Here is a 14,764-nt window from a genome sequence, read left to right on the forward strand (position 1 = left end):
CCCCCCCCCCCCCCCCCCCCGCGGCCCCCAGACCCCACCCCCAGCTGGGGGGGGCGGCGGCAGCGCGCCCGCGCACCTGGACGGGCCGCAGCTGCACCTGGGTGGGGCGGCACTGCACGTTGCGGTTGTTGCAGCAGCCGGAGCAGCGCTGCACCTCCACGCACGGCGGCCACACCAGGAAGTTAGCGTTGGTGTGGTCTATGAGGCGCCGCGAGATCTCGAACACCTCAGTGCGCGTCTTGCACTCGGCGATCACGGCCGGCTCGGCGACCGTCGGGGAACCTGAAGGGAGAGGGGACCCCCGTCAGGAGGGTGGGCCGGCCCAGAGCCCCCGCCCGTTGGCCCAGCCCAGCGGGGCAGCTCTGGCCCTGGGTGCCCTCCCCAGTGGCCCGCCGAGTCCCACTTCCTTCCATTCCCCCCCGCCACCCGTTTGCGCGTCCTGGGTGTTCTCAGCTGTGGCCCTTGGACAGGTTGCTGAGGTGCCCTCAGCCTCAGTTTCCCCATGAGATCTGCACCCAAGAACCGCTGCAAGGATCCAGCAAGGTCACTGAGAGCGCTGGTCTGTCATAAATGTCAGTTTCCTTCCGCCCACCCTCAAGTTCCTTCTGTGATCTCAGGCCTGACCCCTGGCTCCTACTCGCTTGTTATTCTATGACCACTTTCATGTTGCCGCTTTTCACTATTTTCTATCCTTACATCCTTGCTTCTTTCAAAGCCCGCTTCCTCATCTATGGCACGGGGATCACAGAGCCTATACGCTGCCCTTGCCGATCTGACTAGCGTGAGTGGCCCACAGCAAGTCTTCCATCCATGCTGGGGCTCTGCCGTCGTTCTCATGGAGAGACACTGAGGCTCGACTAGCTGCCCAAATTCAAAGTAAGGAGTGGAACTCAGGCCACCACCTCCTATCTGAAGGTCCCCCTAGCCACTGTCTCCAGTGTTTTGGGGTCTACAGGTGGGCAGAGAGGAGGAAGGGCTTAGAGCAGATACTGGCCTCCCCTGGGAAGGCTTCCGTGGGACCTAGGCAGGTGCCAAGCTTTGCCTGCTGTCCCAGGCTGCAGCCCTAAGCCACAGAAGAGACACACGGCCCACAGGACGGCACTGGGTTCAAGTGAGAAGAGCTGCTGGGATCCCAGCCCTATCCCTTGCTAGCTGTGTGACTTCGGTCATGGCTTTACACTCTCTGGGCCCCTGTTTCCAACTGTGTAACATGGGGTCAGTAAGAGCTATCTCTAGGGTTAGAGTAATGAAAAATGAGTTTAAAAGCACTATATTTAGGAAACTGTGTGTTGGGGGATTGGGCGTGATGACTCAACTCAATATAGTGTATCGAAGCACCGTTCTACTCTCCTAGAGCTCAACTCAGTCCTCAGAGTGGGACGAATGGGGTGGCCCAAAGCTGTGGACTGGCTACACACCCCAGTTCTCCTTGTCTGGCTCCCACCATGGAGGGGTCACCATTCTCATCTGCAGCCTCACCTAGGCTCCTTCTCCCTCGGGATAAGCTCTCCAGCTCGCCTCCAGAATGGGATCGGGTCAAATTCAGGTCCAGCTCGGCCCCGTCTTCGTCTGCAAGAGAAGGCACAGTCAGATGCACCCTGATAGCCTCTGGCTGGTCCGATCGTGGGCTGGGGGCTCCAATGGGGGATCTGGAGCAGGCAGAAAGGTGGCCTCTCACCCCTCACTGGCACCCCACTCCAAAGAACAGACTCCCTTTCCAGGTCCCTGTAAACCTGAGGGTCCTCGCTCTGACAAGGGGCCCTCCAGGCAACCCCAGGGTGGCCATGGGGCTCAGGGGGTGGTGGGGCCCGGACTGCATCCCTGGGGGGGCCTTCAGCCCCCCTCTGGGTCCTTCAGCCACATTTTTGGACAGAACCCATGTCAAAGGAGTTAAAAATAACCCTTCCCTTTGCTACTGTAAGCGAACCCTCCTCGGCCTCCAGGGCAGGGCAAGGACCCAGAGCTCGGAAGGCCAGTTTCCAGTGCCCCTCCGCCCAGCGTTCCCATAGGAAGTGCTGAATGGAGAAATTCCCAGAATCCCCGGGGGGACCAGCATGCCCTGGACACAGCCCCTCTGGAGCCCCGGACAATGGCCCAGCTGAGCTGGAGAGGGAGGAGGGAGAGGAGTGGGGGTGGGGGCTGAAGGCAGGGAGGGGTGGGGAGCCGGCCTGCTGGGATAGGGGCGCCCGTACCCCGAGCCCTTCCAGGCCTGGGTCTTGCTCCAGCTCCCAGAGTCTCATTGTGTTTGCCTCTCCCCTCTAACCTTCGACCTGGTGTCTGCCCTAAACTCTCCTTTGCTCTCTCGGGTCATAAACTACAGCTCCCTTCTCCAGCCTGGGAGGCCCTCATCTTGGCATCATTAGTGCTCCTTGGAGCCATCCCTCTCTCTAAGAGGCAGCCGACACCTCTGTGGGAGGTGAGGGCCGGACAGGAGGACTTTGAGCTTGATACTGAATCCTGGGCAGACCCTTCCAGCTCTCTGATGTCTGAAGAGCGAGCAAACAGACCAGGGGTGTTGGAGACAAGCTCCCGCCCCCTCCATGCAGCCCCTCGCTGCTCTGGCTGTCTCCCCTTCCCGCTGACCCTGCCAATGACAAAGCTCCTGCTGTTCTGTGGGCTCCCAGGGGGTCCTGTCTGGAGGAGACGGTCCTACAACTGGTGCGTTTCCATCCAGCCTACTGCTCCCGCGTCAGCGCGTCTGTCTGTCCCTCTCGCTCCCTTCCTTTCTCCCTGCCATCTCTGGAATGTCCCTGGTGGAGAGGAGATGGGGGAAAAGATGTGCTTTGTGGAAAGGTTAAGTTGATTAGGAAAAAATAGCCACATGGTTGCCTCGAAACAGGCCGGCTATTGAAAACCTCTGTCTCCAATCCCGACCCCCAGCCGGGGTGTGTAGGGGCTGTCCGAGGGTGGGGGCCAAGGGCCTTGGAAAGAAACTGCAGAAAGGCTAAATTTGGAAGTTGCCCCATTGTGTTGGCCAGGGCTGGCCAGTCGGGCATGGGGTGGGGGATGTGGGAGACGTCGGGTGGGGGGCCTAGTGAACAATAGGTGGGCCCAGCTGGGGCCCCCTCCTGCCTGCCTCACCAGCCCCCGGCATAGGCGGGTTTGAAAGGGCCCGGGAATGCTTTTGAGAGGGAGCCAGGGGCCCAACGGGGAGAGGAAACAAAGACAGGAAATGCTGTCCCCCGTAGATAGGAGTCTGGGCAAGGATTACAAAGTGACAAAGAGACAAAACCCTAGAGGGAAGGGGAGCTGGGGGTGCAGGGGGGGGTGCTGACCAGGGCTCCAGGGAACAGGCCAGAGGTTAGAATAGAATGGAATTTGCTCTGAAGACAGCGTTTATAAATACATTCCCGACCCAGCCCGCCAGCCCTGCCACGTGTGTGCCACCAAGCACGTGCCCATTCGCTGAGTGCACTCTCTGGCTGGGGCAGGGCTGCCCGCTGGTCTGGGCCAGGTGTCCCCGGGAGACCTCACAGACTGGGCCCTCGGCCAGAGGGGCAGGGAGATGGCTCCTTCGGCACCACCCTCCCTGGCTGAGTCCACACCTGGATACACATTCAGCATATGCCCCGGGCACCTTCTCCCTGCCCCCCTCCTCCTGGCACCCCACCCCGTGCACCAAGCCAGAGCCACATGTGGCTGCTTCTGCCACGCCCCACATCCCAGGTACCAACCCGTCCACCCACCCAGCCCTGCCCTGGACAGGTGTGGCCGAGCCCTCCTGGGGCTGCCACAGGCCTCTCGTTCTCCGGAAGTCAAGGAAGGGAGGATGCCCCTTGCCCTGCCCCTCCCAGCCCCCCGAGGACTCAGTGGCGGCCCAGAGCACTGAATGAGGGTTCAATTTACCTACGGAGGCTCCGTGCAGCAGACGCTGGAGGTCATCAAAGGAGCGGATCGAGTGGTCACTCAGCATCTCGTAGAGCTCCTCGGGAATGGGGTCCCCCTGCCAGGTAGACACCGTGGGGTCAAGTGAGCTGGAGTGGAGGGCTTTCCAGCCATGGCCCTCCTCCCTGCCGCACACACATGCACCCTCCCATGGAAAACTCCCACAGGGCCTCTCGGCTATGGGCAATGGACAGCCGAGCCGGGGGCACAGTGGGGGCAAATTCCAGGCCTGACAATCAGAAGCACAAAGTTCTGGGGACCAGAACCTACTCAAGCCTCTAAGACCCAGATCAGATGCCCACACGAGAGCGCCAGCTTGCTCTGCGTTAGATAGGATGTCCGCCCGTCTCCCACATCGCATCACAGGGTCCAGGAGACTCCAACCGTCTTTCTGCTTTTCATCCCCACCTGACAGCCAATGACAGCCAGCGTTTGTCAGAGGAGATCTAATTGCCCCCATTTCACGGATGAGAAGACAGAATGGTCAGCGGCACCCGCACGCAAAGCCCAGGCGCTCTGATGGCAGAGCCCGTGCCCCCAGCTTTCTGGGTACATGAGCTGGTTCCTAAATGCTTGCAGAGCTGGGTGGGCTCAGGGGACCCCTGGCACTAACAGATCTATTTAGTCTCTTGCTCAAAAGAGGAGAGAGGGAATCCTTAGATACAGACACGAAACCTGAAAGCTTACCCATGCCCCATGCCCAACCAAACCCTATTTTTAGAGCCCCTCTGGCCTGTTACCAAAAACACTTGAAACTTAATAAGTGCTTTAACAGGCCCCACTCGGAGCCGGGCTTCCTCCAGGGAAACCGCAGGCCTCACAATGACAGGAGAGCAGCCCGATAGGAAGGTCATGGCCACGTCCCTCGTGGTCTAGGGAGACCTGAGGGGCTGATGCCAGAGGTCTTGAGGAGGCGTGCCCAATCTGGACACCCAGTGCCTTGGGGCAAAGGAAATGCGGGAGACCCTGCCCCACGTCCGAACTCACAGCCGCGCAAACACACACACACGTGCGCACACAGACGCAGGAAGATGCGGTCGTGTGGAAGGAGCCCTGGAGTGGGCGCCGGCAGACCTGACTCACTTAAACAACTCTGTGCCTCAGTTTCTCTGGATTAGGAAGCAGGAGCTCCCCCTCTAGTCAGTTCACGGAACACTCCAAGGACCCGAGTTCTCATTGGCTTTGCACAGGCTGAGTCCCTGCCTGACGGGGGAAGGAGGTCATCTGCCCCGTGGCCGGCCCCAGGGGGCTCTCCCCAAAACTCTGTTAGGAGCTTGGGGATGGATCAGTGTCTGACTCCCCCAAAGCTCCGTTTCTTCAATGGTCATCGTGGCTTCTGGGAACACCTCCCCCCGGGGTTCCATCACATCCATCCAGCTCTGGCCGCCCAGGTTGGCCTTCGAGCCAGGGTAGAGTGTGAGTATGCCCGCTTTTAAAACAAATTCCTTGAAACCCTGAGCTCAGTTTTTTCATTTGAACGTGGCGCTTATAATCCTGCTTGGTGTCTAGGGCTGCCGGGAGGTTCAAGACAGGGAAGCTTGGGGCCTGAGCAGTAAGCCTGGCTGGCAGCTGGGGTCTTTCCTTCAGGGTCCATGGCTACAAAGCTGGGGAGCCTGGGGCTGCATGCGTGAGACGGGAGAGGGGCATCAGCTCAGCCGCCCCTCACTTTCCTCCCCTACCTCTGCCACGCTCCACTCCTCCTACTCCAAGAGAGAGCCCCTGCCTTTGGTGTCTCCAAATGTGGACACAGAGCCCTACCCACAGACCAGAAGGCAGGCGGCTGGTACCCAGTTAAGGCCAAGGCAGGCTACTTCCCCTGAGGGCTTTGCCAAGCCCAGAACTGGTAGTCTAGGGAGCTAAATTCTACCCCTGTTCTGCTACCAACCACCCCATGACCTCAGGCGCGTCACTGCCCCTCTCTGGTCCTGGCCCTCATCTGTGTGCATCAGGGGGTCGCAGACATTTGATTCCGTTCTAATTCTGCCCATGGTGGCACGAGAGGCAGCAGAGGAAAGCCAAGGGGGAGGGTGCCCAGTTAGGGCTCCCAGGCTATCTGTGCAGTAATCATTCAATTAACCCCCCAGGAGAGGGCCCAAAGCCCCAGTACCAAAAGGCATGTAGCACTCATGCCAAGACCTCCTTGACCGTTGGAGAGCTGGCTGCATCTGTCAGCCGGGGCGGAGTAGGCAGACCCCAAACAGGACTAGTGGATGCCCCAAACCCAGCCTGCGATGCACAGAGACGATATTTTATGAAAATGGACCCACACCCTCCCGGGCTGAGTGGTCAAGAGCCCAGGACAGACTGGAGTGGTGGGAGGAAGTACACAGTAGGTGCTCAAGAAGTACTCATAAAATGCACGAAGGTCTCTCCCCTTCTCCCTGGGGTTCTCTCCTGTATGATCCTCCTACCTCCTCCACCAGGAGGACCACCTGGGTTATTTCCCCCCTCCACTCCCTTAGCAAATTCCCTCCTAAAGCATCCACTTCATTCTAAGCAGAGAGGCCATTCCTGCACATGTTTCTAGTCACTTGGCCACTGGATGCCCAGAACTCACCAAGAGCCCCCTGGATTTGATAATAATACCCCAGCTAACTTTTATCGAGTGCCGGCTCTGAGCCAGGTACTGAGCTGGTGATGTACTAACTACCAGTCCAAAGCAGCTGGCTCTGTATTTGAATCCCCGTCTTCCAGATGAGGAAGCCCAAGGCTTAGAGAAATAAGTGAAGGACTACAGGTCTACACCACAAGAGCAGGGCCGTGCGCCTCCCTCTTCCAGCTCACCACGGAGCCTTCTGGCATCAGGTGTCACAGAGCAGGGGCCAGACGGTCCTCAGGGGACACTGGCCATGGCTGAGGGGGTCACAGCTAGAGCAGTGCTCCTGGCATCTAGCGGGTGGTGGCCGGTGCCCGCCCCACACAGGACAGCCTTCCACAATACAGAATTACCTGGCCCAAGATGTCAACAGGGCAGAGGCTGAGAAACTCAAGGACACAGAAAAGCAGGGGCTTCAGCTGCCAAGGAGACCTGCCCTGGGCGAGTGTGTGGCTTTGCACTGGCCCCTGTGCCGGGCCCCAGGAAACGGCACCCTAGCCCCCACTGGCACTGCCTGGGGCCGCGTGGGCCGGCAGGTCCCTTCCGGGCTGGGGGTGGGTGAGGGATGGGGAAATGCAGCCTGTGGTCCGCTCCAGGATGCAGTGCCCTGGGGGAGACTGGCATGGGCACCTGCTGGGGGTCAGAGGCTCCTCTTGGCGTGGGAGGGTGAGCAGCCCAGAGCCCAGGCTTCCTGGGCACAGGTTCTAGAACCCTCCTACGGTGGGCAGGGAAAAGCGGCATGGCATCCAGATGAAGCTGCCTTAGAGCTCAGGCCTGGGGTTCCTGACAGGGCAAGGGCGTGGTGAGAAGGCAGCTGGGGCACAGCCAGCCCCGGGAGCCAAGGCAAACAGCCTCCTCCCCAGCCCGCCCCACCCCCAACACCAGCTGCAGAAGGTAGGAAGGGCACGAGCTAGCGAGCTAGCTTGAGGCCAGGTGAATTACCTGCTCCCAACCAGGCTGGCAGATCAAAGGGGCTTGGACCCCACCCTCCCCCAAGGGCCCCAGCTGCACACACAGATACGCACTCCGCAGCCCTCCCCAGCCCGCAGTTCCGCGGAGGGAGACGACAGGCTCAGCCCAAGCAACCAGGGGCGTTGTCTGTGGCTGGCGGAGAGAGGAGCCGGCAAGGCCTCCAAGCGCCCGCCTGCCTGACAGTCTCAGGCCTGATTTAGATTCGATGCCAAAGCCAAGCCCTTTGAAGAAGCCTTCTCTGGGCAGACCACAGAAGCCACTTAGAACCAGACTTTCCCACCTAGCATTTCCCTTCCCTGTTGCTCCTGGGACCCTCCCGCCCCTCCTGAATGGTGTTGGCCCAGCCCCACACGGGATTGTCCACCTCTCCCTGGAGCAGAAACGCTGTTAGGGCTGGAAGAGGGACCGGAAGAGGGACCGGGGCGGCCCATCACAGTCACTGCCTGCCCCCCTCCCACCGGGGAGTCCTACCCTCGACCCCAGGCCGGCCCAACTCCCAGCACTGGGGCGGGCCAAGCAGGAATCCGCATTTTCCAGAGGCCCCGGAATTCTGCTGCCCTCAGGGAACTCTGAGCTGATCCAACCTTCACATTTTGGGGGGTGGGGGAAACTGAGGCCCAGCTCAAGATACATGGAATCTTTGCAGTCTGATTTTCCTTCTGTTTCTTCCTCTGTCCTGTCCAGTCTTGGCAGGCCAACTCCCAAGACGTGGAACAGAAAGACAAGCTTGTCTCTCAAGATGGGGGGAAGGGCTCAAAGGAGAATGCCTGCCCCAGGGCAGAGTAGCCGGGCTGCACCGCCCTGGGGGTGAGGCCATGTTTATAAAGCACTTAGCAAGCGCTAGACAGCTGTCTGGTCCTCACCACTATCCCCCATGTCCCCCCACATCCATTGTCCTTTCCCCAAATATTTAGAGATTATCCACCTTGGACCAGGCACTGTTCCAAGAATGGGAGACCGTGGTGACCAAGACAAACTCTCTAGAGGAGTTTAGACTAGTGAGGGAAAACAGACAACAAATAAACCAGAAAATGGAATAGCTGTCCTGGAAGAGGCATGGGGGGAGGGGGAGACTGAGAGGGACCCAGGAAGCGCATGGCAAACACCTCTTTACCACTCTCGCTGAATTAACCTCCCCCTCCCCCCACCCCACACAGATAAGCACACTGTTCTAGGTCTTGCCCCAGAGCCTCGAAGTTCTGTTCGGTCCTAAACTTGCAGACACTTCTAGAGCTGGGAGAATCCAGCAAGTCGGTCCCCCACCACCCAAGGCCAATAGCAAACCAGAAAGAAGCTGGGGGGTAAAGGGCTGCCAGTCCCCTTCCCTCGATCGCTGGGGGCAGAAGGGTGCTGAGGCGGGAGACATCACATGACAGTGGGAGTTACCCTCTGCGGAAGCCAGCTCAGCTGATGGAGATAGGACCTCCCAGGCCTCAGCGGACCCTCTGCCAGGCCCCGCATCAGAGCTCCCACCCCCCCCCTTCCGTCCCAGCTGCTGAGGCCTCTACCTGAGGCTTGGGCCAGGGATCAGGCCAGCCCCAAGGTTACCTCCAGCAGTGAGCTCTCCTGGAGTCTCCCTTCCCCGCCTGGCCCCCATGTTGAAGGGTTTCCCCTTTATGTCTCCTCCCCCAGGGCCGGCTGAGGCTGACACCGGCTCAGCGCGAAAGTGGGAAACTGCAAAGCACCACACAATTGTGACTTCCCGAGGGCCTTGTGTTCCTGGACGCTGGGCTTACAGGGGGGCGACGGCACCGGCTTCTGTGCCATAGCGTTCCCCCAAACGCGCATATCCATGGAGTGGCGGGGAAGGAGGAGGTGCTGGAGGAAGCTGGAAATGAGGGGGGCAGGCCCCAGGGAGGGGAAAAGCCTCATCCCGCTATCACCCCTCCTCTCCAGAGCACGCTGGGATCAGTGAAGAAGACAGAACAGCCAGGTGGGAGCCCCCTCAGCAGCGAGGGGCCTGCAGTCTTGGAGGATCAAAGAAGGGCTCACTGGAAGGGAAAATGATCTGGACATCACAGCGCCCCCCCAGTCTCATCAACACTATTTTCCGTCTCCTGGGGTAGTTGAAAAAATGCAATCACCGAGGGGTGATGCTTGAGGGGCGGCAAGCTGACCTGAGCAGGCAAAAATCAGTGGGTGCTGTGGAGCCAGGACGCGATGGGAGGGTCCCTGTTTCCCCTTCCTCCTAGGGCCCTGCAAGGAAATGCTGTCACTAGAGAGATGACGAGGTTCCAGGGCCCGCGGTGGGCCCACGGTGGGCCCACCTGTTGCGCGGGGGTGGGCACCTGGTGCTGGGTGTATAGGGACCGTGCGTGCCTGTGTGCGTGCGTGGGTGTGCGCGCACGTGTGTTCAGGCCGCGTGTTCTGGGGCCAGGCGTACGTGTGTGTGCGGTGCGCGCGCGTGTGCCCCGCGTGTGCACGGGCGTGGCGGCGGCGGGCGCGCGACCCGGCCTCGGTAGTGCGTGCCCGTCGCTCTGCGCGCCCGCCCGCCCGCTGGAGCGCAGCATCGCCTCTGGCCAAGAGTGTGCATGCGTGGGGTGAGTGAGCGAGTCCGGGGGCCGGGCGGGGTGGGCTGCGGAGAGCAGCGGCGGGGGCGCCGCCGTTCCCAGGGCGCCCTGGCACCGGCCCCAGCCCCAGGCCCCGCGGCAAGGCGAGGCGGCAGCTGGGGCCGGCCGGCACCCCCCTCCCCAACAGCTGGCCGCGGCCCGGGGAGCTGCAGAGAAGAGAGGAGGGGGCGTCGGGAGGGGCCTGCAGGCTGCCGGGCCGAGCCCTGCGGCCTCCCTCCCGGGTGCGGACCGCGGGGGATTGGCCGCGGAAGGGCGGGGCCCCAGGGCGGGCGGCCGGCGGCCCTCGAGGAGCCCCGAGAACAAAAGGAGACGGCGACGGCTCCTATGTGGTCAAAACAACCTGCGCTGGCGGCGGCCCAACGTCTGGCCGCGGCCTCGGAGCCCTTCACCTTAACCCCTTCGCCGCCGCCGCCGCCGCCTCCTTCCTGCGCCTCGTTGGACGCCAGGAGGGGCCGGCCCTCCTCGGGAGCCGGCGAGGTGCGGGCTCTCGGCCGCCACCGAGCGGAGGCGGGACGGGACCCAGGCGCGCCGCGCTCCCCGCTGCCCTCTCCTCCCCTCCACCTCGCGCTTCCTCCCTGCCCCGCCCCCTTTCCCACCTGGATTCCGGGTGGACTTGCCAACTCACTGCTACGTGAGGCTGGGAGGGGTGGGGGGGTACTGATCCGACCTGATAGCTCCCGCAGACGTTTTTACACCCCACCTGCCTTGCAGCTACGCTTTTACTGGCGCGCTCCGCACCCTGCAAGCGGGGAAGAGAGGCGCTTCCTCTCGCAGGGCGCGGGCGCAGGTATGGCGGGGCCTGGGGCACACACCGCCCCGAGGGCTGGATTCCTTAAAAGCCTCTACTCCTCCCCAATTCCCGAGTGCCCAAAACCTCCGTCTCTCTCTCTCATTCTCTCTCTCTCTCTCTTTCTCTCGGCGCCCCCCGCCCCCAAGACACAAGCTGCTGCTGGACTGAGCTCTAGGGCCGGGCATGCCCTGCGCTGGCCCGAGGGCGCCCGTCCCGACCGGGAGCCAGAGCCAGGGAGGGGAGGCAGATCCCCGAGGAAGGCTGGCGTGACTGCCACCGGTGCGCGAGCTCGCACCTCCCGTGCAAGCCGGGTCCTGGACAGAACCTAAGCTGGAACCAAAGTGGGCTTGGGAGAACGCGCTGCCTTCTGCACCCTCAGCACCACCCCACCCTCTCTCCCTTCGGGTTCCCGAGGGGTGGGGGACAGGGCCACACACACCCTCCCCCGACACTGAAAGGGCCGGAGATCTGGGGTCGCGCCTGGGAAAGAAAGCTACCCCTGCTTTAGAGCCTGGCACGTCCCCTTAGAGCCTGGCACGTCCCGGACCTCGCGTCCCAGCCCTCGGAGGTCACCTAGCGCCCGGCGCTAGGCCCGTGGGCTGCAAGGGTCCAAAGTTCACTGCAGGGAGGGGAGGGGGCGACTAAGGGGTGAGGGTGGGGGTAATGAATGAAGCGAAGCAGCCCTGGCAGCCGTCGCAACTCACCTCGGCGCTGACCAGACGCAGGTAGCAGCAGAGAGACAGGAAGAGCGCCCAGCAGCGATTCATGCCGACTCCGGGCCCGGCCCCGCGGGGCCCCGGACGCGTGGACCGAGCGCGCCGCCCCCGCGGCCAGGGTGGGGGGCGGGGGCTGGGGAGAGAGGTGGGCTCGGCTCGGGTCTGCGGCGATCAGGCGCTCAGGCAGCTGCAGCCGCCGCCGCGGTTCACCCGCATGGCCCCCGGGCGCCGCCGCCCCCGGCCCCGGCTCCGTCGTTGAGGGGCTGGGGAGGGCCTGGGCGCTGAACCAGGGTCCGAGGCCGCTACCTGGGCGGATCCCGAGCCCGAGTGAGCATCCACGGCCAGGGGTCTGCGTCGCGAACCAGCCGAGGCGTCTAGCCGTGTGGGGGCGCCCAGGGGACTCCAACCTCCAAGAGGAAAAAGAACACGGCGGTCGATGGCTCGTCTTCACTCGCCGACTATAGGCGTTTTCCTCTGCCCGCAGGCTTAGCTTTTTTGCAACATTTTCTGGAAAGGCCCCCGAAGTCGGAAAGTGCAGAGCTGGGCACCTCAGGGCCAAAGTCTCCCCCAAAAAACTTTTTCCAAAGTTGGCTTTGCAGCGGCGGCCCGAGTACCCGGGCAGGGAGAGGTGCAAACTCCCGCCCGGGCCGGGTGGGGGGAGCCGGAGCGTGTGCGCCTTGGCGCGGGGCCCGGGCGGCGGGCACGGCTGCTCCGCGCTCGCGGCGTGCCCGCCGCGCGCAGTGCCGGGCGCGGCAGACAGGTGGACGCGGCGCGAGTCCGTCGGTCCGTCTGTCCGCGCGCTCGCCGCTCTGGGCGTCCTCTGCGGGCTGTGAGCTGCGGCTGCTCCGGCTTCTCTTTGCAACGAGGCTGGAGGGTGGGCCTTTTTTTTCCCCCTTTTTGCGCGTGTGTGTATGTGTGTGTGCGCAAAATATCTCTATCTCGGGAATGAAAGATGGGCGCTGGCGGCCAGAGGGGAGTCCTCAGGGAGGTAGCGGGGGAGGCTGCGGGCGCGCGGGGAGACAGGCGGGCTGCTCCCGGCGGCAGGAGGAGAAGTTGCCACCCTTTCAGCTGTTCCGGCCTTTATAAAGGAGAAGGGAGAGCGCTAGAGGTGGGTGGAGACTGCCTTTCCTCTTCTGGCCGAGAGTCAGCACCGGGAAGGGGGGGGGGAGCTCCGGGAGGGCCTGAGGCGGGGGCGGGGCGCTCAGGGGTCTCTGAGAGCCTGGCAGCCCCTCTGCCCAGGATCTGGCCCTTGGGAAGGGAGAACTAGGGGCGACTGAGCGCCCCGCCCCTTAGCACAGTGACCGTGGCCTGATTTCTAGCCCACGTGGTTGGGGAGTTGTCTCCACGGCCACCGCCAGGAGTCCAAACCCGCAGCCCCGAGGGCGGCACTCGCACCCTGACACGGGCGTAGCGGTGAAGGACTCACGCTTTGCAGCTTCTTCGCATCCTGCCTGGCTGCTGAGGAGCTGGGTCACCTTGGGCAAGTCACTTCCTTTCTGTGCACTTGCATCTAGCCTCCGAGTGGGATAGAGTTCTTGGGAGGACCTAGGGCCAGAAAGGGCACCCAGACCCGAACCGGCCACAAGGTGATCGCACAGACCCCACAGCCAGTACCATTCAGCAGAAAGCTGGGTCCGTGTCTCCGCCTTCTCGCTGGTTGCCTGGCACATGACAGGCGCTGCCAATTTGTTGAACTGCAAAGTCGCACAAACCCCCACAGCCCTGCAGCATCCTCACAGGGACGCCATCACAATCCCACAGTCACCCTGATGTTTACTACCTCCCTCAGCCCCCAGGTTTGGAGGCCCGGCCCCCACCCCCACGCCAGCATTCACACAGTTAACGCCTTCCGCCCCCAGCGCGGAGAGCTGCGGTGGCCCTGCCTTCAGCTGTCACACGGTCCCAGTCACAGAGTCACACGCACGCCCGCTGAGCCAAGCACCCACCACGGGACCCGCAGGCTCACTGCATCGCCGGGCTCCTGGCTGTAGGACACCTTTATCTGGTCCCCTCGCACTGTCTCCACCGTCTGCCCTTGGTACCCAGACATCCCTTTGGGGTGCCAACCTGCTCCTCACGCCTCTGTCGCCGAAACAGGCACACCCGCTGTCTCTTCCTAAGCCATCTTCTTGGACGTGAGCGAGGGGGGCACAGAGGAGGGAGGACTCTGCCAGGCGGGCCTCTTTACACAAGAACCCACCCTCTTCTCATGACTACCTAGGCAGCACGGCGCAGTGGCCGAGAGGCAGGCTGGGGACAGGTCACCTTGGTTCAAATCCTGGTGTGGCCACCTGAGCTGGTCACAGTGTCTCTGGGAAGCTTTACCTCTCCGTGCCTCGGTTTCCTCCCCTATAAGCTAGAAATAAATCTAGAATTGGCGGGAGAGAAGGATTCAGAGAGGCCTGGGGAAATTGCAGGGGTGGGGGGGCTGTGTGTCGGCTTTGCTGGGAATGATGAGTTCCCGGGTTCATGCCTATATCAAAACCGATCTGTGCATTTTATGGTACCTCAATGCGGTTGTAGAATTCGGAGCTACCTCCTAACGTGGTCTGGAGGCTCAGATGAGATCGTCCATCTGGAAGGACTGAGCATGATGCTGGCCCCCGGAGTGCATCATTCGTTCAACGCAGGATTTGAGTGTTCCCCGGTGGCCGGGCACTATTCCAGGCGCTGGGGAGACAGCACAGGGCTCATACAGGCTCCTGCCCTGGAGGGGCCCCATCCAGAAGGACAGACAGATGCATAAACAGATAAATTAGGAGACAGGGTGACAAGGGAGATTGGGGGTGGGAGGGGTGGGAAGATAATCCCCAAACACAAGCTTTGAAGTCTAAAGACTTAGAGATAAAACCATAGGACGCTAGGTGATGTTGACCTTGACCTTCTGGATCCTTATCCATTAAAGAGATGAGAACAGCTACCATTATTATCACGGGGACTGTGTAAGAGGTAGTGTTCTTCTTACTTGGCATGTAGCCTCTCTGTGCTCCTGTGAGGTATGTGGCTCCTATCTTACAAATGGGGCAATTGAAGCACAGAGAGGTTAAGCAACTTGTTCAAGGTCACACAGCCAGTAAGTGGTAGAGACTAGACTCGAACCCAAGCATTCCAGCTGTGGAGCCCACACCCTTAAGCCACCATGCTATGCTGCCTCTTGGCAGGTGATGATTGATGGTGATAATTGACACATTTTACACTTCTGTGAACATCAAACACACGAATATATGTGCAAGTG

General features: G+C 61.7%; 1 protein-coding gene across 7 annotated transcripts in view; it reads right to left on the bottom strand.

Annotated features, from left to right (window-relative positions):
• PDGFB (platelet derived growth factor subunit B) overlaps positions 1-11,653 on the bottom strand; it is a 40,679-nt gene extending 29,026 nt beyond the window's left edge. For 6 of the 7 annotated variants that reach the window (XR_005836768.1, XR_005836766.1, XR_005836767.1 and 3 more), the window contains exons 1-4: positions 11,518-11,653; positions 3,847-3,943; positions 1,480-1,569; positions 77-282 (exon numbers count right to left, since the gene is read on the bottom strand). Coding sequence is in view for 4 of the 7 variants with exons in the window: in XM_040637557.1 (XP_040493491.1) it covers positions 77-282; positions 1,480-1,569; positions 3,847-3,943; positions 11,518-11,580 (456 nt within the window). In the remaining 3 variants the exon portion in view is untranslated. Of the gene's footprint in view, positions 1-76; positions 283-1,479; positions 1,570-3,846; positions 3,944-9,570; positions 9,646-11,517 lie in introns of those variants that run through there. The other variant, XM_040637558.1, reaches the window with a different exon arrangement.
• Between the last annotated feature and the right edge of the window lie 3,111 nt (positions 11,654-14,764).

The sequence above is a fragment of the Ursus maritimus genome, unplaced genomic scaffold (assembly GCF_017311325.1).
Source record: "Ursus maritimus isolate PB19 unplaced genomic scaffold, ASM1731132v1 scaffold_21, whole genome shotgun sequence".
NCBI lineage: Eukaryota > Metazoa > Chordata > Mammalia > Carnivora > Ursidae > Ursus > Ursus maritimus.